At 46.5% G+C, this 23590-nt stretch overlaps 1 protein-coding gene across 1 annotated transcript in view; it reads left to right on the top strand.

The window, feature by feature from the left end:
• The window catches only part of usp34 (ubiquitin specific peptidase 34), a 158179-nt gene that overhangs the window by 42501 nt on the left and 92088 nt on the right, over positions 1 to 23590 (top strand). The window contains exons 8-17 of the mRNA XM_063197771.1: positions 5829 to 6021; positions 7015 to 7076; positions 9165 to 9246; positions 10334 to 10426; positions 11366 to 11491; positions 11856 to 11985; positions 13116 to 13246; positions 18887 to 20535; positions 21586 to 21640; positions 22414 to 22573. Coding sequence (XP_063053841.1) covers positions 5829 to 6021; positions 7015 to 7076; positions 9165 to 9246; positions 10334 to 10426; positions 11366 to 11491; positions 11856 to 11985; positions 13116 to 13246; positions 18887 to 20535; positions 21586 to 21640; positions 22414 to 22573 — 2681 coding nt within the window. The remainder of the gene's footprint in view (positions 1 to 5828; positions 6022 to 7014; positions 7077 to 9164; positions 9247 to 10333; positions 10427 to 11365; positions 11492 to 11855; positions 11986 to 13115; positions 13247 to 18886; positions 20536 to 21585; positions 21641 to 22413; positions 22574 to 23590) is intronic.

Below are 23590 nucleotides of genomic sequence, written 5' to 3'. Positions count from 1 at the left end.
CGATTAAGGTTGCACTGCTCTTTTTCTTTTCTTTTCTTTTCTTTTCTTTTCGTTTCTTTTCTTTTCTTTTCTTTTCGTTTCTTTTCTTTTCGTTTCTTTTCTTTTCGTTTCTTTTCTTTTCGTTTCTTTTCTTTTCTTTTCTCTCTCTCTCTCTCTCTCTCTCTGTGTCTCTCTCTTTCTTTCTCTGTGTCTCTCTCTTTCTTTCTCTCTCTCTCGCTCTCTCTCTCTCGCTCTCTCTCTCTCTCTCTCTCTCTCTCTCTCACCTCACTCTTCAGTTTCGGTGTCTGGCTGTCCCGTCTTTTTTTGTTTCTGCTTTATCCTACCCCTCTTCTGTTTTACTGCGTTTTTCTTTTTTGCACTGTTTATTTTTTTGTTTGGTTGTTTTTTTTTTTTGCTCTGTCTCTGGCTTGCTTCTTCATTATTATGCCTTGTTCTCTTCAATTTTGTTCTTCATTTATTTCGTTGGCGTGCTGTGTGTCTGTCTAGGTGTGTTGGTTCCACCCCCACCCTCTCCTTTTCTTCTATATTGCCTTTCTCTTTACCTTTACCTCCATTCCCTCCTTTCCTCTGCTGCTTCTCTCCTGGTCTCTGCTATCCAGCACGAATGAGCTGTGTCATTCCCCCGACACACACACACACACACACACACACACGCACGCGCACACACACACTCGGACAGACACACACACACTCTGACAGACAGACTGAGGTCTGCCTGCGCCCACCCCTCTCTTTTCTTCAACGTCTCGTGATCGGAGAAGCGCAAAAAGAAGTCTGCAGTTTAAATGTTGTCAGCGGAAGGCTGTATTTGTCGATTATGTAATCATGGACTCGAGCTTCCGTATTGTCAGGAAGGCGAGCTAATAACATTTTTCATGTTCGGTGTAATGTCTCATATTTTTTTCAAACGACTTGCACATAAAAAAGCCAAATAATACTCTTTTTTTTCTAAACACTTAACACTCCGCCCTCGAAAGAGCGAGACAAAAAAAATATTGCAGACCTGAAATGCAGTAGAGCGTTCACAATGCGGTAAAAGGAAATCGTTTAGCGCCTCTCGCACCTGAATAATGGCACGCAGTGTATAGCTGAAAAAATCCTGCAGTTAAGTTTTTGCTTTGTTTCTGCTGTTCCTGTCTCTGTACCATTTTTTTTTGGGGGGGGGGGGGGTACGAGGCTTTGCTCAATTAGATTTCACCTTCCGGCGGCACAGTGTGCTGCTGGAGTTTTATTGGAGCTTGGAAAGATGTCTGTGAGCTGAGTTTGAGGGAGGATGAGGGAGATGGGGGGACGGAGGGAGAGTGAGACAGACGAGAGAGAGGGAGAGAGAGCAAGAAACGGAGAGACAGAAAGCAGTGTGCAGCTAGAGTTTCGGAGCTTGGAAGATGTCTGCGAGCAGAGTTTGGGAGAGGATGATAGAAATGGGGAGGATGGAGGGAGAGTGAGACAGACGGAGAAGAAGAAGAGAGAAACAGAGTGAGGGAGAGAGAGCTGCTTGAGTATTATTGGGTGCTTAGGCGATGTCTGCGAGCAGAGCTTGGAGAGGACGACAGACACACAGACAGACACACAGACACACACAGAGAGACAGACACACAGACACACAGAGAGACAGACACACACACACACACAGGCAGACAGACACACAGGCAGACAGACACACAGGCAGACAGACACACAGGCAGACAGACACACAGGCAGACAGACACACAGGCAGACAGACACACAGAGAGACAGACACACAGAGAGACAGACACACAGAGAGACAGACACACAGAGAGACAGACACACAGAGAGATGGAGCGAGAGATGGAGGGAGAAAAAGGCAGAGCTGCTCAAGGAAGAGGATGAGAAAGATGGAGAGAGGGAGCGACCATGAAAAAGAGAGTGATGGAGAGAGAGACCAGGCAGTGTGCAGCTCAAGTTTTATTGGTGCTTGGAGGTCTCCATCCTTCTACTCTCCCTGTCTTGCTCCACTCTTTCATTCTCTCTCTCTCTCTCTCTCTCTCTCTCTCTCTCTCTCTCTCTCTCTCTCTCTCTCTCTCTCTCTCTCTCTCTCTCTCACTCCCTCTAATCATCTCCCAAACTCTCCTCACAAACGACAGACAGAAAGAGAGAAAGATGGATAGAGAGAAAAAAGACAGATAAAGACAGAGGGAGACTGAGGTAGAGAGAGAGAGGTAGAGAGAGGTAGAGAGAGGTAGAGAGAGGTAGAGAGAGGTAGAGAGAGGTAGAGAGAGAGAGAGAGAGAGAGAGAGAGAGAGAGAGAGAGAGAGAGAGAGAGAGAGAGAGAGAGAAAAGTGGGTTGATTTCTGCCTCAAAGCGACACATGCAGCATATGAAAATGATTTCTCTGCTCTTATGTAACCTTGCGCGAGAGCCAAGTTTTGGATTTCACACATTCTTCTCTTTTTCTTTTTTCTTCTTCTTCTTCTTCTTCTTGACTGGTCTAATTCCAAGCGAGTGTAGAGTAGGAGAGGCGGAGGGCAGAGGAAGGGCTGGATGGCTTCCAGTTTGTATTTTAGCACTTCTGGAACTCTACATTCCAATATTTTATATTTTTATGCACATGCACACATGCATATGTGTGTACACACACACACACACACACACACACACACACACACACACACACACACACACACACACACACACACACACACACACACACACGGTGTGCACACACGCATACACACACACACACACACACACACACACACACACGGTGTGCATGGCATTCATATTCTCTCTCATTTACTCACTCACTTTCACACGCATTCTCTCCTTTGCTCGCGCTCACGCTCGCTCTCTCTCTCTCTCTCTCTCTCTCTCTCTCTCTCTCTCTCTCTCTCTCTCTCTCTCTCTCTCTCTCTCTCTCTCTCTCTCTCTCCCTCCCCCACTCACCCATGTACATGCTCTAAACCATTGGGTCCCATGAACACAATGACGTCTCTATCGTATAGCAAGACGGTACACTTTTTTTCATTTAAAATCCACTCATTCACACACTGGCAGCAGTGGCATCGGCACGGTTGCTAGGAAGAGCATCCCCTCACCATAGCAACAGTCGGCGCGGCAGCAGCGAGTGAGCCTCTCCTCACATGACCCTCGCAGGAGCCAGACGGCTGGGTGGCGGGGGCCAAGGCTCCAGCTCTGGTCACATGACCCTACCCTACCCTACCCGGCGCGGCGCGGCGCGGCCCAGACAGGATTAGAGCAGCAGTGCTGAGGAGGGGGAGAGGGGAAGGGAGGGGAGTGGGATGGAGGTGAGGGGTCTCTTAAAGAGACAGTGCACCTATTTAACGATGCCCACAAGAACACAAGACTGAAACATTTAAGTTTATGAATACATTTGTATATACTTTTGTACGGATATTTTATAAGACAAGAGAATAAATGGTTGGAGGTGACTTGGATGAATCAATAGGGGAGAGGTGAGATGGTCTCTTAAAGAGATCATACACGTATTTAACGATGCACACACAGCCTGTGATGGCTGATGGAGAGTGAAAGATTGAAGTATATAAATATAGTCTTGTATACTTTTATACGTTTTCATTTAATATGACATGTCTGATGAAGGGCATGCTGCCCGAAACGTCATAACGCGCTAGTCCTGCACCCAAAATATTTGAAAATAAATGACTTTCTAACTTGGAGTCTAAAGTAACCAATGAAGACTTGATCAAGTTATAGCCCAGACTGTGCTAAGGGGTTAAATGCAGGCGTGTTCTGGACTGCACACCAAAAAATCTCTCAATGGCGCCTAGTGTTTTTTTTTTGTATCCCTCTTAAATAAGACTATCTGCTTTTGCATTGATTACAGTCTCACTAACAGCCGGTGTTACACTGCTACCCTTTTCTGAACCATCTGGGCCAATGAATTAGTCCTCGCCTTAAAAAAAAATCAATTCAGTGTTTTAAAAAGAGAAACCGAATCAATGCGGTATTACGAAGTGTAGTATTAAAAGAATGACACCAATCCGCTTACCCAATCGATGAGTCTATTCATGTAAGATAAGTCATTTGGCCTTGTGTATCTTCTTACACACACTGGTATTCAAAGGACTCAAATTGGACCTTGATTGATTGATTTTCTGACCGACACCCACCCACTTCCTGTGTTTCTCATGGCATTTTTCTGTTTCTCATGCATTATTTAGACATTATTGTTGGCCGTTCTTGAGATAGCAATGAAAGGAAATGAATTTGTGAGAGACAGGACGGCAACAATGATGAACAGGATGAGGGTTTTTTGTTTTTTTGGGACGCTCTTTGTCTTAAAATAGAATAGGATGTGAGAGGAAATGAGTGACTGAAACACAGACATATAGTAAGCAGTTCATATCTGTGGGAGCTAAGTGGAGATCTGATGGTTAGAATCCAGCCCGAGTCATTTCCCAAATCTTTTCCCCAAAATGCCTCCTGGCCTCATGGACCTTGGTGGTAGTTTGCCAACTATGTTAGGGGCATTTACATCAAACGTTGTCACTCGGTTGCATGTGACTTAAAGGGACACTGTGTGAGATTTTTAGTTGTTTATTTCCAGAATTCATGCTGCCCATTCACTAATGTTACCTTTTTCATGAATACTTACCACCACCATCAAATTCTAAGTATTCATTATGACTGGAAAAATTGCACTTTTCATACATGAAAAGGGGGATCTTCTCCATGGTTCGCCATTTTGAATTTCTCAAAATAGCCATTTTTAGCTGCAAAAATGACTGTACTTGGACCATACTAGAAAATATGTGTTTATTATTTAGCAAACTTTCATGTGAAGATCAAATTTGGCAATAGGGAGCCTAGTTTCAATGAGCAGCATAGTTGCAGTACCTTTTTTGACCATTTCCTGCGCAGTGTCCCTTTAAGTCCACCATGTGCAAGCTTTTGAGCCAGGAGCAGATAACCCCTGCCCCCCCAGCCAGCTAGCCAGCCTGCCACCTCCCTTACACAAACATGCACACACGCATTACATTACATTGCACTTAGCTGATGCTTTCATTTATTCAAAGCGACTTAGTTATTATTTTTCAGGGTATTGGTTACAGTCCCTTGAGCAATGTAGGGTTGGGTGCCTTGCTCAAGGGCACTTCAGCCATGGATGGAGATGTAGGGAGAGGTCAGGGGGGATCCGAACCTGCAACCCCTAGATTGAAAGACCAACTCTCTAACCACTAGGCCACGGCTGCCCCCGCAGTGCACGGCTACACACATAAAATGAACCGGCCCTCTCCTTCTCTTTGTCTGTGTCTCAAATGACGCACTTTTGTCAGTGCACTGACAGTCAGTACACAGTGCACACAGTGCACTGAGGTCTTAAGTGCATAGTGTTGTGGAAAAAATTGAGCACTATGCACTGTGCCCTCGCTGGAAGTGACGGCTGAGCATGGCATGAGCTCGCCAAAATATGAGTTGGTTACTGTTTACAATGCACAGCGTCTGGTGCTTGTATTTGCATGTCCTTCACCCCAAAGGACAACAATCACACATGCAATACTTTGGTTGGCATGAAAAGGTTGGTGTCCCATCAACATAACTTACAGAATTAGGAGACTGTTGACCAAACTCTTCTACTGAATTGAATGCCACATTTCCTCCGTGTCATTGTCAACATGGCCGCCGTTTAGTGCGTGCAGTGTCCATCATTCAAGCACTGCATTTTTCCGCCATTGTTAGGGGATCATCCTGGCACTTTCAGTGCACTGGCTCAACTCAAATTTTCAGCGTGAGCGCCCTAGGCACTGAAAAACAGTGCCCGAAGTGCACAAGTGTAGCATTTGAGACACAGCCTATGTCTCACCTGTGTCTTACCTGTCCGCCAGGTACCTGTGCAAGCTGTCGGACCAGGAGCTGCGCCAGAGCGCGGCGCGCAACATGGCCGACCTGATGTGGAGCACGGTGAAGGAGCCGCTGGACAGCGCGCTGTGCTTCGACAAGGAGAGCCTGGACCTGGCCTTCAAATACTTCATGTCCCCCACACTAACCATGAGGCTCGCAGGACTCAGCCAGATCACGGTGAGAGGAGCGCGCACGCACGCACGCACGCACACACACACACACACACACACACACACACACACACACACACATACACTCTTTTACAGTAATGGACACACGCACGTCGCACACATGCATGAACGCATACACTCACACACACAGACATGGGTACTGTATGTATTATACACACATACTCTCACTCACACTCACACATAGAGAAGGAGCGCCTGGGCCTGGCTTTTAAAGTGATACTGTCGTTTTTGGAAATAAGCTTATTTTACACCTCGCCTTGAGTTAAATAATAGGGTTTTACCGTTCTCCTGTACTTTCAATCGTTCACTGGGTATGGCAGTGCAAATTTTACCTCCAAATTTTACCTCCAGCTGGTGGCTAACTGGTCTCATACTGGTCACTTCATTTTGCTTTGTACACCTCAGTCATGAGGATTCAGCCAGATCCCAGTGAGCTAGAGATGCAGTCACGCTTACTTACACGCGTGCACATACGCAACGGAAGTGCACGCACGCACGCACACGCACGCACGCACACACACACACGCACACACACGCACACTCGCCCACAGATGGGAATGTCAGATTTGTCAGTGTGTAAAAAGTCACAGTGGAAAAGGTCATCTGCTCTGTGTGGGCGACCTCTTTGACCTCTACTCATAATTACTTCTTCATTCGTTCCCTAATCTCTCTCTCTCTCTCTCTCTCTCTCTCTCTCTCTCTCTCTCTCTCTCTCTCTCTCTCTCTCTCTCTCTCTCTCTCTCTCTCTCTCTCTCTCTCTCTTTCTTTCCTTCTTTCTCTAATTCTAATGCGATTTCTTCATTCATTCTCTAATCTCTCTCTCTCTCTCTCCCTCTCCCTCTCTCTCTCTCGTTCTCTCTCTCTCCCTCTCCCTCTCCCTCCTTCCCTCCTCTCTCTCCTCTCTCTCTCTCTCTCTCTCATCTCACCTTATTTTTCTTTCTTTTAATTTTTTCTCCTGCTTTCTCTTTCTTTTTTCCAGAATCAGCTTCACGCCTTCAATGACGTCTGCAACAACGAATCGCTGGTGTCTGACACAGAGACGTGAGTCACGCACAGACACACACACACACAGACACACACACACACACACACACACACACACACACACACACACACACACACACACACACACACACAGACACACACACACACACACACACACACACACACACACACACACACACACACACACACACACACACACACACACACACACACACACACACAGTCACACAGTCTCATACACACACACAATGTCATGTGGTTGAACACTCTGCTTTTTTCTATTAAGCCCCATTGACAGACACAGACTAGTCTGGGAGCAGTGTTGCCAGATTTGTCTGATCAAAACCCGTCCAAAAGGTTCTCAAAAAACACCAAAATGCGCTAAATTCCGCCCAATTTCAACAAATTGCATTGGTTTCTATGGGCCCAAAACGGTTAAAAAAACGCTCAATTGCCATTTTTTCTTGTTTTTACCCGCACACGGCCATCCCAAGTAGCCCAAACCGCCCGATCTGGCAACACTGTCTGGGAGTTGTAATAAAGTCCAATTGAGTTTCACTGGGAAGACTCTGTTTTATATCCACATGGATACAGTCCAGCTGAATGAAAAGACTTACTCTACACGCACGCACGCACACACACGCTCACACACACACGCACACACACACACACACACACACGCTCACACACGCTCACACACGCTCACACACGCTCACACACGCACACACACGCACACACACGCACACACACGCACACACACACACACACACACACACACACACACACACACACACACACACACACACACACACACACACACACACACACGGTGTAATTCGCAGCTGTTCATTCAGTGATGAATGGCACCAGTGTGTAGTCTGGGGGCTACTACACTGCAGATTTGTGTGTGTGTGCGTTTCATGACCAGCATCAGGTTCATTAGTCATGGGGTTTGCCATTGCAAACTGCTAGTTTATTGTCAGCAACAAAGTTTATAGTTTTGAAAATCACATTATGCTAATATGAAATAGGCTACATGAGGTATACTGTCCACAATGCTTTTTGTGAGTGGCTGATTCAGGACTGAGGTCTGAGGTCTAACTGATTACTGTAGCAACTACTTTTCAAATCACCAAGCTTTTGTTGTTTATTTAAAAAAAAAAAAAAAACACCATGTTCATGTGCTGTCTATCTACTGTACACAATATTGTTGCGAGTGTCTGATGCGGGTATTTATCATCTTTGTCTCAGGCCTGTAGACAAGCTGGGTTTTTTTTATTTATTACAAACTGTAACATCACCAAAGTTTGCAGTTAACGGTTTATAGTATAGTAGTGTTTAGTAGTTATGAAAATGGATGTGTTTTGTACGGTATATTATGTTGAAGGCAGTTTGAAGGTTTACATGATATTTTTAATCCTGAATTAATAATTCAGAATTAAATAGTTTCGTCAAGTTTACGTTGATCTTTCATTTAATTCCGAATGAGGAAGTGTACATGATGTTTTAAAGCGGAATTAAGCTTCAGTCAGAATGAAATGGAGTTAATGGAGAATGAAGTGTCTTATGTAAATGTAACTCAAATCTCAAAAATAAGTGAGTAAAGAAGCACTCATCAGATTTCTTTTTTCTTTTTTAATCGCCTCACATCACAGACGTTTTGGGCTTACACCTTTCTTCAGTGTGAAATGGCGATGGCTTAGAAATCATTCCTCGAGAATATATGAATTAAATTAAGAGCAGGACAGCACTCCAAGTTTTGTGGTTTATTGCCCGTCAGACGTTTCGGGGTTAACCTTCTTCAGTGTCAGCCCGAAACGTCTGACGGGCAACAAACCACAAAACTTGGAGTGCTGTCCTGCTCTTAATTTAACACTGAAGAAGGGTGTAAGCCCGAAACGTCTGTGATGTGAGGCGATTAAAAAAAGAAAAATCTGATGAGTGCTTCTTTATTCACTTATTTTTGAGATTTGAGTTCATTCATTGACGAAGTTAAGCACCCAGTGTAAAGTATTACACGACAAGGTGTTGAGCGCGCTTCCTGATCCTTTCATGTAAATGTAACCAATGTACACAAAATGGTTGGCTGATGCATGTTTCTTTGCGGTGCTGTGTGTCTCCCAGGTCTATAGCCAAGGAGCTGGCGGACTGGCTTATCAACAACAACGTAGTGGAACACATATTTGGACCAAATTTGCACATCGAGGTGAGTCTTGTTGTCTGTTTTTGTGTTTTTCATGACTCCTGTTGGAAGTGGTACTGCTTTAATATATGGTACTGTAATAACACATTGTATGTGGATCATAAGTAATGGAAAATCAGTATTAGTTGATTAGCCTAGTAAACCAGGGCCACCCGCTGGACGCCGATTTTTTTTCTGCTGCGAGTGGGTCTGGCCTCGGATCGGTCGAACAGTTGAACACTGTGCCCTGAGTCTGGCAAACCAATCGTATCGCAGAGATTTGTTTTGAATTTGTTTTGAATCAAAGCGGGCAGGGTTTTGAGGGAGTGACGACGAAGTTCGCAATGTTGGGAAAGCACATCAACGAGAAAGATTGCTGATTGGTCAGAGCGCCGGCCTATAGGCACAGACACGGGTTGAAAAACAACAGGTTGTTCTCATCAACAATCTTTGGATGTATCGTTCATCGGGGCCAAACTAAATTACACATTCAGTCTCACATTTAGGCTGGTTTATCAGGCTAGTTGGAAGTAGTACTGCTTTAATCTATGGTACTGTAATTACACATTGTATGTGGATCATACGTAATGGAAAATCAGTACTAGTAGATGATAAAAAGGATCAATTGTGATTACCTACACATAGTAGTGTCAGCAGCAGAGGTGACATAAGTAGAGGAATAAAAAATATGAAACACATTTTCCTTCCAACACCGGTTACCACCAGTAGACCTGTGTAGTTGACTTACAATCAGCCGACTTTGTGTTTGGTCCTTAGGTTAGAGTTTTAGTGATTTTCAGTAACAACACAGTCTATCCATCTCATCAGGTACAGTGAAGTAAACGGGTTTAAAAAGAGAGTTAGCTTCCAAAGGGTTGTGTACCTGTACCATCAGTTGATATGCATTTAAGATGGTTTTGGCTCACAAGATTTGGCGTCACCTTTTCTAGGCAGAAGCATAATGAATCACATTCCTCTTTGCTCTTTGTCTGTCTCTCTCTCTCTCTCTCTCTCTCTCTCTCTCTCTCTCTCTCTCTCTCTCTCTCTCTCTCTCTCTCTCTCTCTCTCTCTCTCTCTCTCTCTCTCTCTCTCTCTCCCTCCATCTCTCCAGATCATCAAGCAGTGCCAAGTGATCCTCAACTTCCTGGCTGCAGAGGGCCGTCTGAGCACCCAACATGTGGACTGCATCTGGGCAGGCGCTCAGGTGGGCAATGTAACACACGCATACGCACGTGGATGGCTCACAAGCACACAGAGACACTGCATGTCGACGACACGCACGCACGCACACACACACACACACACGCACGCACACCACCCAGCATGTGGACAGCATCTGGGCAGGCGCTCAGGTGGGACACGCACACGCACACACAGAGGTCTCTCTTTCTAGCCTCACCAGGTTAATCATTGTCTTAGCGGTTAAGTGGCGCTGATGTAGAAAACCAGAAGACTTGCGTGGTTGCAGGTTGCATTTCGGTGTGCAAACAAACTGACAACTGTACCAAAATATCTTGGACTGCAAATAACTAACATTCATTTTTCTGTGTGGTTGCGTGTATGTGTGTGTCTGTATATGTGTATGTGTCTTTGCGTTTTGTTGTGTGTGTGTGTGTGTGTCTGTACCGGTATATGTGCATGTGTGCCTTTGCGTGTGGTTGTGTGTGCGTGTGTGTATATGTGTATGTGTATGTGTCTTTGCGTTTTTGTTTGTGTGTGTTTGTCTGTATGTGTGAATGTGTCTTTGCGTGCGGTTGTGTGTGCGCTTGTCTGTATGTGTCTTTGTGTGTGCGTGTGTCTGTATGTGTGTATGTGTCTTTGTGTGTGCGTGTGTCTGTATGTGTGTATATGTCTTTGTGTGTGCGTGTGTCTGTATGTGTGTATGTGTCTTTGTGTGTGCATGTGTCTGTATGTGTGTATGTGTCTTTGTGTGTGCGTGTGTCTGTATGTGTGTATGTGTCTTTGTGTGTGCGTGTGTGCATGTGTCTTTGTGTGTGCGTGTGTCTGTATTTGTGTATGTGTCTATGTGTCTTTGTGTGTGTGTGCATGTGTCTTTGTGTGTGCGTGTGTCTGTATTTGTGTATGTGTCTATGTGTCTTTGTGTGTGTGTGCATGTGCATGTTGTCTTGTCTGGTCTCAGCAGCTGAAACACTGCAGCCGGTATGTCCACGACCTGTTCCCCTCGCTCATCAAGAACCTGGACCCCGTGCCTCTCAGACATGTGCTCAACCTGGTCTCCGGACTGCACCCCAGCGCACACACAGAACAGGTGAGGACAGAAACGCATGCACGGACCGACAAACACACACACACACACACACACACACACACACACACACACACACACACACACACACACACACACACACACACACACACACTTGTGACGAGGCAAATTCTTTCTGTGTAATAATATTTTTTATGTACCCAGTTTGTTCACTCACCATTAAATTGTTTTGTGTGTGTGTGTGTGTGTGTCCGCGTGTGTGTGTGTCCGCGTGTGTGTGTGTCCGCGTGTGTGTGTGTCCGCGTGTGTGTGTGTCCGCGTGTGTGTGTGTCCGCGTGTGGGTGTGTCTGCGTGTGTGTCTGTGCGTATCCGTGTGTGTGTGCGTGCGTGTGTGTGTGTCCTGTAGACCCTGTACCTGGCGTCCATGCTGATCAAGGCCCTGTGGAACAACGCCCTGGCGGCCAAGGCCCAGCTCTCCAAGCAGAGCTCCTTCGCCTCGCTGCTCAACACCAACCTCCCCATGGGCAACAAGAAGGGTGAGTGGAGGAGGAGGAGGAGGAGGAGGAGGAGTATGCGTGTGCGTGTGCGTGTGAATGCATGTGTGTAGCCGAACATGTGCTCGAGATCAGACAGACAGACAGACAGACAGACAGACAGACAGACAGACAGACAGACAGACAGACAGACAGACAGACAGACAGACAGACAGACAGACAGACAGACAGACAGACAGACAGAGCTCCTTTGCCTCGCTACTCAACACCAACCTCCAAATGGCAAATAAGAAGGGTGGGTGCAGGAGTGAAAAGAAAGTGAAGTGAAAGTCCAACTGGGAAGCTCCAACTCCCATTGTCATTGTGACACAGCGCTCCACAGCCCACAAATGTTCACTGCACACAACGAAATTGCATTTATGCTTCACCCGTGCAAGGGGGCAGCCCCCAATGGCGCCCCAAGGAATGCTCGGGGTACCTCAGTCATGGAGGAGGATGGGGGAGAGCACTGGTTAATTACTCCCCCCACCAACCTGGCGGGTCGGGAGTCGAACCGGCAACCTTTTGGGTTACAAGTCTGACGCTCTAATCGCTTACACATGACTACCCCTGAGTGCATGTGCACGTCCGCTTGTGTGTGTGTGTGTGTGTGTGTGTGTGTGTGTGTGTGTGTGTGTGTGTGTGTGTGTGTGTGTGTGTGTGTGTGTGTGTGTGTGTGTGTGTGTGTGTGTGTGTGTGTGTGTGTGTGTGTGTGTGTGTGTGTGTGTGTGAGAGATGGACACAGACAGACACAGACAGTTTTGGTGCTTTTTGTTTGCATGTTTTTATCTGTCTCTCAGAGTGAGTATGTCTGCACTTTATGATTTGAAAATTCAACACAAAGCAATTTGGTGCTTTTAAAAAAAATACACAGTGGTTATATTGTAGCCTGAACCAGTTCAATAAAATATTTGTTTGTTATTTGTGTTTTTTGTGCATTTTCCCAGCTTTCTCTTAAATGCTGATTGAATAATTTACCAGTTTTGTGTGTTTGTATATTTCTTTCTTGCGTTAATTTATTTTATTTTTTTTTGAAAAAAACATCAGTGCCCTCCAAAGCTGCTGCTGAATAAGTGACCAGTTGTGTTTATTTATTTGTTGTTTGTTTGTTTGTTTGTTTGTTTATTTCCCAGGGTCCCCTGCGGCGAGCCCAGAGAGCAGTGACAACAGCGATACTCATCACAGCGGAGGAAGCGACTTGGAGATGGACGAACAGATCATGACCGGCAGCAAGAGGGGACAGCAGAGACTCTCAGACACAGAGGTACAGCATGCACACACACACACACACACTCACTCACTCACTCACTCACTCACTCACTCACTCACTCACACACTCACACACACACACACACACACACACACACACACACACACACACACACACACACACACACACACACACAGACACACACACAGACACACACACAGACACAGACACAGACACAGACATATCATGAGGGACCAAGAGGGGACAGCAGAGACTTTCAGACACAGAGATACAAACCTGTTACCCATCAGATTGGGCATGTCCTCATTTCACCCTCTCATGTAGTTTTAGCAGCTGAATTATCACCTAAAATGTGATGCAGTGCAACAATAAACATGATTATGATTTTTGTTAAAAGGAGTAAATCTTGGTGCCGTGGATCAGAGGGGTAAGGAACTAGCCTGATTGTCATCGACGTTCAAATCTCTTCGAGACTTGGTCTCACCAAGAGCATGACAACTAACATTTCCCAAACTGCATGGTTGACCTGCCTACCTTGGTTTGCGTATGGTTGTTTACTTTTTACGACAAAGTGAAAGGAGTTCCCGTATTTTCGGGAACTCAGAAAGTACTTGCATTGCTCTTGACCTGACTAGTTGCAACGCCGAAGGTGTTGCGTCACTAGGAGGGCGTGGCCTGGCTAGTAAGGAACCATTTTAGATGATATTGTTTTCAGAGGTGACTCATGTCTTCATGCATTATTAGTGCAATGATAAACCAGTATATCAGCTATTGTTAAACATTGATTTTTATTTGCTCATGATGATGATTTACATCATTTCACAGTGCATTGCCCAACAAAACGAATGGTGAATCATTATAGCAGGGATTTTATTCAATTCACAGATAGAGGGAAAAGCAGGAAGCCACTGAAGGTGCAGAAATTATTACCGTTATCGAAGAGCCTGTAGCCACTTGGTAAGACCAGGTTCACTAGGTCTCCCTCTTCCAGCTGCAGAACCAGACCACCAGACAGAAAGTGTCGCAGTCCGTCGTCATGGCGCCTATCCAAAAACATTACCGATTTACCGTTTTTATACATCCAGAGACCCATCCAGCGGGAGTCCAGGAAATCCATAGTAGTGAGCCTGAAGTAGTAGACCCCCTTGACTGGGGCTGTGAAGAAGCCTGTCGTGCTGCTGTAGGCCTGTCCAGCGTTTGTGATCACATTTGTGAAGACCAAGTTCATGTTGCTGCTCCCAGCCGTGATGTATCCCGAGTCAGTCAGTCCCACAGAGAATGCCACTCTGGATTTCTCTTGGAGGGCCCTCTGATTCTCTACTTCAGCCTCAGTGGTTGCCAGTCCAGTCTTCACTGCTGTCAGCTCTGCCTCTTGGGCTTCATTTTCCACCTTCAAATCGTCTGTCCTCGTTTCAGTAGCTGCCAGTCTGGTCTTCAGGGCAGCCAGCTCTTGCTTGTTTGCTGCGCTCTCCATCTTCAGGTCCTCTACTTCAGTCTCAGTGGCAGCCACTTCAGTCTCAGTGGCAGCCAGTCTGATTTCTAGTTCTGCTTTTTCCTTGGTCAAGTTCATCACTTCAGTCTTCATAGTGGTCAGGTCTGTGCGCTGTGCTGCAGTGTCTCTCTTCACGTGTTCCATGTCCGTCTCAGTGACGGCCAGTCTCTCAGCAACTGCCCTCAGATCAGCTGACTGTGCAGCAGTTTCCTTCCTCAGATTCATCACTTCAGCTTCGCTAGCAGCCAGCCTGGTCTTCAGTACATCCATCTCCTTCAGCTCTGACACCACTCTGTCCACCTCGTTCTGGGTGACTCTCAGCAGTACGCTCTGTTCCACCACCATGTCTCGGAGTTCCTTCAGCTCAGTATAGATGTCCAGCTGGGTAGTAGAGACTTCACCAGCAGCAGCAGTATCCCCAGAGCTCTTGCTGTCAGTCTGGACTTTGGTCTGAGCTCCACACATGGAGAATAACAGCAGCACCAGCAGTGGGATGGCAACCTTCATCTTCAATGTCACTGTGAAGGGGTGAGACAGAAAATAACGGTGTTAAGGACTTTTTCTATGCCTCCAAACATACCAATTTTAAGTAATTTGTTAGTATCAATGTTAAGTATGAGCCAAAGTCGTGTCCTCAGAAAGGGGTGAGCAAAAAAATAATGTGTCTTTGAGTACTTGCAAGTCAAGGGTAGCAATACAAACTCCTGTTCAAATTGGTGGGAATTTCTTTTCAACATTGAACTTACCTTTACGAAACCCCGAATCTTGTCACTTGCAGTCACTCACAGTAGTGCCACACAGTCTGTCACTTGCAGGAATAGTGGCTGCAGTAGGGATTTTGAGTCTGCGATCAGCCTCTTTTTAGACCTTGGGAATTATGTAAGGAATTTGGGTGACGATAAGTCCAGGGGCACAGTGCTCAGCACTTTCTTTGTTGTTGCCCGATCATGTCTGCGTATTCAGTTATCAGTGTCGTCGGAGAGCACAAACCCTCATTTCACCCCATCCTGTAGTTTTAGCTTCTGAATTATCATCAAAATGCGATGCAGTGCAACAATAAACTTGAAATGAGTGTTGGTTAAAGGGGTAAATCTCTTGAGTGCCATAGTTCAGTGGGCTAATGACCCATACCATTAATCCGGGCACCTGGATTTGAGTCTGACCCTAGGACATTTCCCAATCCTTTTCCATCTCAATCGGCCACTGATTTCCTGTCAGTCTCCAATACTACCGTCGTATCTCAATAAAAGCATGAATAGGCCAAAACAAAGACAGGGGGTCCTCTGTTGGTGTTCTACCTCCTGCGCCAATTCCAAAGTGTTCTAATGAGGGTGAGGGTGCAAGTTTAGTGTGTAAATAGATTAAGTTGGCTAACATTTGTTCATGTTGTGAATCAGTGAGTGAATTTTAGATTACATTGTTCGCAGTGGTGATGTGTGTCCTTTCTATCCATGAAGACCTGTCATTTAACTATTAATTATTAGGGCAATGAAAAACCAGCTTATCTGCAGTAATTTGCACATGGTAATGATTTACATAACAATGAATTGCCCAACAAAATGAATAGGGAGTCGTCATAGGGATTTTATTCAATTCACATAGGGAAAAGCAGGAAGCCACTGAAGGTGCTGAAATTGCGAGAGTCATCGTAGAGCCTCATGCCTCCTGGTAGCATAATGTTGATCACATCCCCCTCGTCCAACAGTAGAACCAGTCCACTGGACAGGTAGTGACGCTGTCCATTAATGTGGCCCCCCCTCTCCAACAACACCACTGGCTGACCATTCTTATGCATGATGATGGCCATCCAGCGTCCAGAGTCTAGAATATCCTTAACCGTGAGCCTGAAGTAGTAGACCCCCTTGACCGGAGCTGTGAAGAAGCCTGTTGTGCTGCTGTAGGCCTGTCCAGCATTCGTGATCACATTCGTGAAGACCAAGTTCAATTTATTGCTTCCAGCTGTGATGTATCCTGAGTCAGTCAGACCTGCAGAGAACGCCACCTTGGATTTCTCTTGGAACTCCTCCAGACTCTGTACTTCAGTTTCAGTGGTTGCCAGTCTGGTCTTGAGAGCTGCCAGCTCATCCTCATGCGCTACACTGTTCATCTGCAGGTCTTCTACTTCAGTCTCGGTGGCAGCCAGTCTGATCACTTGTGCTGCGTTTTCCTTGGTCAAGTTCACCAATTCAGTCTTTGTAGCGGCGAGGTCTGAGCGTTGTTCTGCAGTGTCTTTTTTCATGCACTCCATTACCGCCTCAGTGACTGCCAGCCTCTCAGCAAGTGACCTTAGATCAGTTGACTGGGCTGTATTTTATTTTCTCAGATTCATCACTTCAGCTTCACTAGCAGTCAGTCTGGTCTGGGTGGCTGACATATGTACCCTCAGCTCCACCACCATGTCTTTTAGCTCCTTAAGCTCAGCAGAGACATCCAGCTGGGTAGTAAAGACGTCACCACCAGCAGCAGCAGCATAAGCAACATCCCCAGTGGTCTGGCTCTCAGTCTGGACTTCAGTCTGAGCTCCACATGTAGAGAATAGCAGCAGCACCAGCAGTGGGATGAAGGCCTTCATATTCAATGTCCTTGTGAATAAAAAGAAAACAAAATTAAGGTTATGAGCTTTTATACCCAATTCAGATAATAATGGGAAAATAATTCAAAGAATAATATTAATATTATTCATAATATTGATTCTATAGTTTGTAATGGTAAATATAAAATTAATGAAAACATAGAACTATGCATCCTATGATACTGACATAAAAATAACCAGCTTTCCCTGCTCTGTATAAGGTGAAATCCGTTGCATACCTTATTATCGCTTCTCTCGCTCTCACTCTCACTCTCACTCTCTCTGCTCTACACTCAATAATCTTTCATTCAGAAAAGACAGTGATACACCACACCGCACCGGTCACCAACACGGCACTGCAGTACAAAACAGAGTGACTTTATGCATTTGAACATCTTATAGAAATGAATATTTATACGTGCATTCTATTGCACTGCAATCTTACCTTTTAAGAACATACAGTGTATCGCTGGCAGTTATTGTGGCTGTAATGGCAATACTGGTCGCCAAAGTAGCAGTGGCTGTGTTGGGATTTTGAGTCTGTGATCAGTCTCTTTTTATACCTTAGGTATTGTGAAAGGACTTTGGCGGTGACTGTAAGTTCAGGGACTCTGATCAGATATGCTGTGCTTTTTCCTGGTCGTGCCAATGTTATTTATCAGGTGCTGTGGGAAAGCACAAACCTGTTACCCATCAGGCTGGCCAGGGGAGGTTACATGTCCTCATTTCACAGCCTATGCTGCGTTATCAACAAAGAGTGATATTACCCTGCGGTGCCAATATGGACACTTTTAAAGAAATTATTTAAGGGGTAAATCTCACTGGAAGAGAAACCAAGAAAGTGTTCTCACCAACGAATGAGGGGTGGGTTCCTACTTGAAAAAGACAGGCACACAGGGCTTGACACTGGCACCTGCCAACCGGCCAAATGCTGGTAAAACTTGGCTGTGGCTACTAACAATTTCAGTGTCACTAGCCAATTTGGCAGGTAGTTCATTATATGGTATGACATATCAGCATTTTAAAAGGGTATACTCTGCACTTTGCCCCCTGTTAATTGTGTATCAATTGTCTGAAAGTTTGAGAAAAAGCTCAGATACTCAGTTTCTATTTGTATGATTTATGTCCATGTAGAAAGCTGTGCACTCATCATCTTGCTGTAGCACCTCATCATCTGAAGTTAGAAAGCGCCATGATAAATTAAAAAAAAGAAGCAATATCAAAAGCACTAGCCACAATGGCCAGCAAGCGAAACAGTTAATGTCAAGCCCTGCAGGCACATAGAGTACATATGCACATGCAGCTATAATGAGATGGCCAACAGTAGTGTAGAAGACAGCAGGAGGCAAATGCAATGCCTGATTTTCAATCTAATGTAATTTTCCTCCTTACATGTGGGAGTTGCAACTACTGGATGACCTTACACTGTGCTATACTGTGTACTTAGTTGTATTGTAATTCTCTTCCCGTCCTGTAGGAGACGCTGCAGGGCAACTCTCACAATACTATAATGCTCTGACAATACTTAAATACTATATTAATGTAATCTAATGTGCTATAATTATACTACACATTATTCTAATTGTGTAATTCTCCTCCTGTCCTGTAGGAGTCACTGCAGGGCAGCTCTGACGAGACGGCCAACAGCGGCGAGGAAGGCAGCAGCGGGCCGGACAGCAGCAGCGGGCGCTCGGACGGCGACGCCTCCAGCAACGAGGAGGAGGCGGCCTCTAGCCGAGCCAGCCAATCGGCCGGCAGCCCCGGCTCAGAGCTGCATTCCGACGACATGGCAGACAGCGAGGTGCTCAAAGAGGAGGAAGAAGAAGAAGAAGAGGAGGAAGAGGAAGAAGAAGAAGAGGACGACGACGACGAGGATGAAGATGATGACGAAGACGACGACGAGGAGGAAACGGCAAACGCCTTGTCCAATCAGAGGCCGGTTGCCATGGCAATATCAACCGCGTCGACGACGTCGTCGGTAGCAACGGGTGCCGTGACGACGACAAATGCGACGACGGAAGCGGGGAAGCGTCAGAAGGAGTTGCGGGGGGAGACGCCCCAGACCGTGCCTTCGTCAGTCCCGTCCACTTCAACGCCCTTATTGTCCACGTCCTCCTCATCGTCAGAGCTGAGGAAGAGGAAAGCAGGGGAGCCGCTGGGGGAGATCCAGCCTCCGCCCGAGCGCCCTGGCATGGGGGCGGGCGTGGGTGTTGGCATTGGCATCGGCCCGGCAACCAGTGGCACCAACCCTACCCCCGGCACCAGCAACAGTAACGCTAGCGGTGGAGGTGGCGCTGGTTTAGTGTCCTCCATGCCAATGTCTGGTCCTACAACCTCCGCTTTGTCGTCCACGCCATCATCGTCCTCGTGTACTGCGGTCACCTTACCTGGGCCAGGCCAACTTCCTGGTCCGGGACCCGGGCCTGGACCTTCCCCTCCGAAAACAAAGCCCCTCCCCTTTCAATCAGACCCCTCCCCTTCCACGTCGTCGGCTTCCGTGTCTGTATCGGCGTCTGTAATGGCTGCCGCAGCTGCTGCCGCTGCCGCTGCGGTCGTAGCCTCGACATCTTCCTCTTGCAACATCTCCACCTCCTCCTCCTCGTCCTCCTGCGTTGGCACCTCGTCTGCCTCCACGCCCACCTACTCCTCCATGAGGATGATGGTGGACCCCTGCACCTCCTCCTCCACCACCTCCTCGTCCGGCGTGTGTCTGGACCCCGCCATGGCGGAGCGAGGAGCAGACCACCAACACCATCATCACCATCATCATCAGCAGCAGCATCAGCATCAGCATCACCCTCATCAGCACCCTCAGCATCTCCAACAGCAGCATCCACAGCAAATGTCCCAGCAGCACCACATGCTCTCCCAGCAGCAGCAACAACAGCAGCAGCATCACCTATTGTCACAGCAACAACAGCATCATCACCATCAACACTTAACCCCGCAACAGGGGCCTCAACCACAGACTTCTCAACATCAGCAGCAGCAGCAGCATCATCCACATCCACATCCTCATCAACAGGGGCCCCTGGGTCCGGAGATGGGGCCGCTGCACGGTCCCCAAGGTCCCCCACCTCCCCAGCAGCAGCAGCAGGGGCCTCCGTCCGGCCAGGACCCCTCCTGCCTTCCACACCCCAGGCCTGGGGACTTCCTGGGGGAGGCCATGGGCAACGAGCTGTTCAACTGCCGGAGGTTTATCAACCCACAGCACCATCACCACCACCACCACCACCATCATCATCACCACCACGAAGGGTAAGGGTGCCTGGCTATGGTGTTTTCCACCCAACATTATGTTTTGAATGATGGCGCACGAGCCAAGTGCCTCACTGCAGGTGTAGGTATCAAAAAAATGTACAGATACAGATACATGTTTTACAGAGAGGTTGGAGTGGTGGTGTCTTATTTTCATCTTCCCAAATCCTGTTCCCAAACCCTTCTCACCTTTTTTTAACTCCTGGCCAGTTTGCATGCCTGTTCATGTCCTGATATGATGGCTCATATTTCTCCTGATTGGGTGTCTAAAATACAGCTGTATTGGTGACCAAAATCAGTGTTTTCTGATGAAAATTGATGAGTAATGTTGAGGAACTAAGTCTGGAACATTGTGGAATTATGTGAAATATTTTTCACATATAGACTTCCTTCTATGAGAAACAGCTGAAAAACAGCCTTAAAATAATGCAGACCTTGACATCTGATTTGTATGTGTTGGTGAATATCGTCGCTGTCTGGCAGAAAACTTCTATCTCCACCTTTCAGAAACTTAAGTTACTCACTTTCCATGAGTGTACGAGTGTTATAAATGATTTAAAATAAAAAAATAAAAAAATGATTTAATGATGAAATGTTAATTTATTTAAATAGTGGTTTTGCTAAAATAATTGCAAGAAAAAAATAACACTTCCTGTCTGCCTGTCAGTGAGGAAATCTCTAAGCTTATGTGTATATTAATGTCTTTCCGCACCTGTGTCTGCCTATGTGTGTATATTAATGTCTTTGCGCAGTTGTGTCTACCTGTGTGTCTATTAATGTCTTTGCACACCTGTGTCTGCCTATGTGTGTATATTAATGTCTTTGCGCACCTGTGTCTGCGTTTGTGTATATTAATGTCTTTGTACACCTGTGTCTGCCTATGTGTGTATATTAATGTCTTTGTACACCTGTGTCTGCCTATGTGTGTATATTAATGTCTTTGTGCACCTGTGTCTGCCCATGAGTGTATATTATTGTCTTTGTACACCTGTGTCTGCCTATGTGTATATTAATGTCTTTGCGCACCTGTGTCTGCCTGTGTGTTTCCAGTCACGTGATGGAGGACATGCTGAGTGCAGACGACGTGAGCTGCAGCAGCTCGCAGGTGAGGGACAACAACTATTCATCCAGTCCAGGGCTTGACGTTAGCACCTGCCAAATTCTGGTAAAACTTGGCTGAGGCTAATCACAATTTCAGTTTCACTTGCCACTTTTAACATGTAACTTGTTGTTTGATGTGACAAATCACATTAGTTGCATGATTTTTTTTATATTGAAATGCAAGCATACTCTAAAGACAAAAAACTTAAAGCAATATTGTCCCATTTTGGAAGTGAGCCCATTTTCCATCTCTCCTTGAGTTAAATAAATCATTTTTACCTCTCTCCCCTTAATCCAGCTGCTCGCTGTGTCAGGCGGTTCAGCTTGTTATCATGGTTCATTGCAACTGCTGAATCCGGACACGAACACTTAGCCATACACCCGATTGGCTCATTTTTTTTAACAAAAAGTAGAACAGATACGCTTCCTACAGTAAAATCCACGTCCAATGTGATCGCGCCCTTAATAAGTATTTTATATAGGTTAATATCTGCCTTACAAAATAAAGGAAAATACTGCAGTCAACATGGTGGTTGTATTTTATTTTATCATTATTGGATGTTTTTTGTTTTTTAGAAGTACTGTTTGTACCTCTATGTTGTACCTGTGTTGGTCATGACGGCCACAGTTCTTATTTGAGAAAGAAAATGAAGATGATGCAGCATGATCTGCTCAATGTTTTATCTGAAATGACGTTTCGGCCTCAAAAAGACGACATTGGTGTGCGATACCTTCTTTTTGTCCTAAATAAACTGAACATGCCAACCAACCCTCCAGGTGAGCGCCAAATCGGAGAAGAACATGGCGGACTTCGATGGGGAGGAGTCTGGCTGTGAGGAGGAGCTGGTACAGATCAACTCCCACGCGGAGCTCAGCTCCCACCTGCAGCAGCACCTCCCCAACCTGGCCTCCATATACCACGAACACCTGGTGCAAGGTACACACACACACACACACACACACACACACACACACACACACACACACACACACACACACACACACACACACACGCCCACACACACCTCCCCAACCTGGCCTCCATATACCACGAACACCTGGTGCAAGGTACACACACACGCACACACGCACGCACGCACGCACGCACACACACACACACACACACACACACACACACACACACACACACCTCCCCAACCTGGCCTCCATATACCACGAACACCTGGTGCAAGGTACACACACGCACGCACGCACGCACGCACACACGCACACACACGCACACACACGCACACACACACACACACACACACACACACACCTCCCCAACCTGGCCTCCATATACCATGAACACCTGGTGCAAGGTACACACACACACACACACACACACACACACACACACACCTCCCCAACCTGGCCTCCATATACCACGAACACCTGGTGCAAGGTACACACACACACACACACACACACACACACACACACACACACACACACACACACACACCTCCCCAACCTGGCCTCCATATACCATGAACACCTGGTGCAAGGTACACACACACACACACACACACACACACACACACACACACACACACGGGCGCGCACACACACACACCTCCCTAACCTGGCCTCCATATACCATGAACACCTGGTGCAAGGCACGCACGCAGGCACGCACGCACGCGCACGCACACACACACACCTCCCCAACCTGGCCTCCATATACCATGAACACCTGGTGCAAGGTACGCACGCACACACACACACACACACACACACACACACACACACACACACACACACACACACCTCCCCAACCTGGCCTCCATATACCACGAACACCTGGTGCAAGGTACGCACGCACGCACGCACGCATGCACACACACACACACACACACACACACACACACACACACACACACACCTCCCTAACCTGGCCTCCATATACCACGAACACCTGGTGCAAGGTACACACATTTTGATTATTTTATTT

Source organism: Engraulis encrasicolus, chromosome 1 (assembly GCF_034702125.1).
Source record: "Engraulis encrasicolus isolate BLACKSEA-1 chromosome 1, IST_EnEncr_1.0, whole genome shotgun sequence".
NCBI lineage: Eukaryota > Metazoa > Chordata > Actinopteri > Clupeiformes > Engraulidae > Engraulis > Engraulis encrasicolus.
Note: the sequence above shows the minus strand (reverse complement) of the source record. Positions and strands in the feature narration are given on the sequence as shown.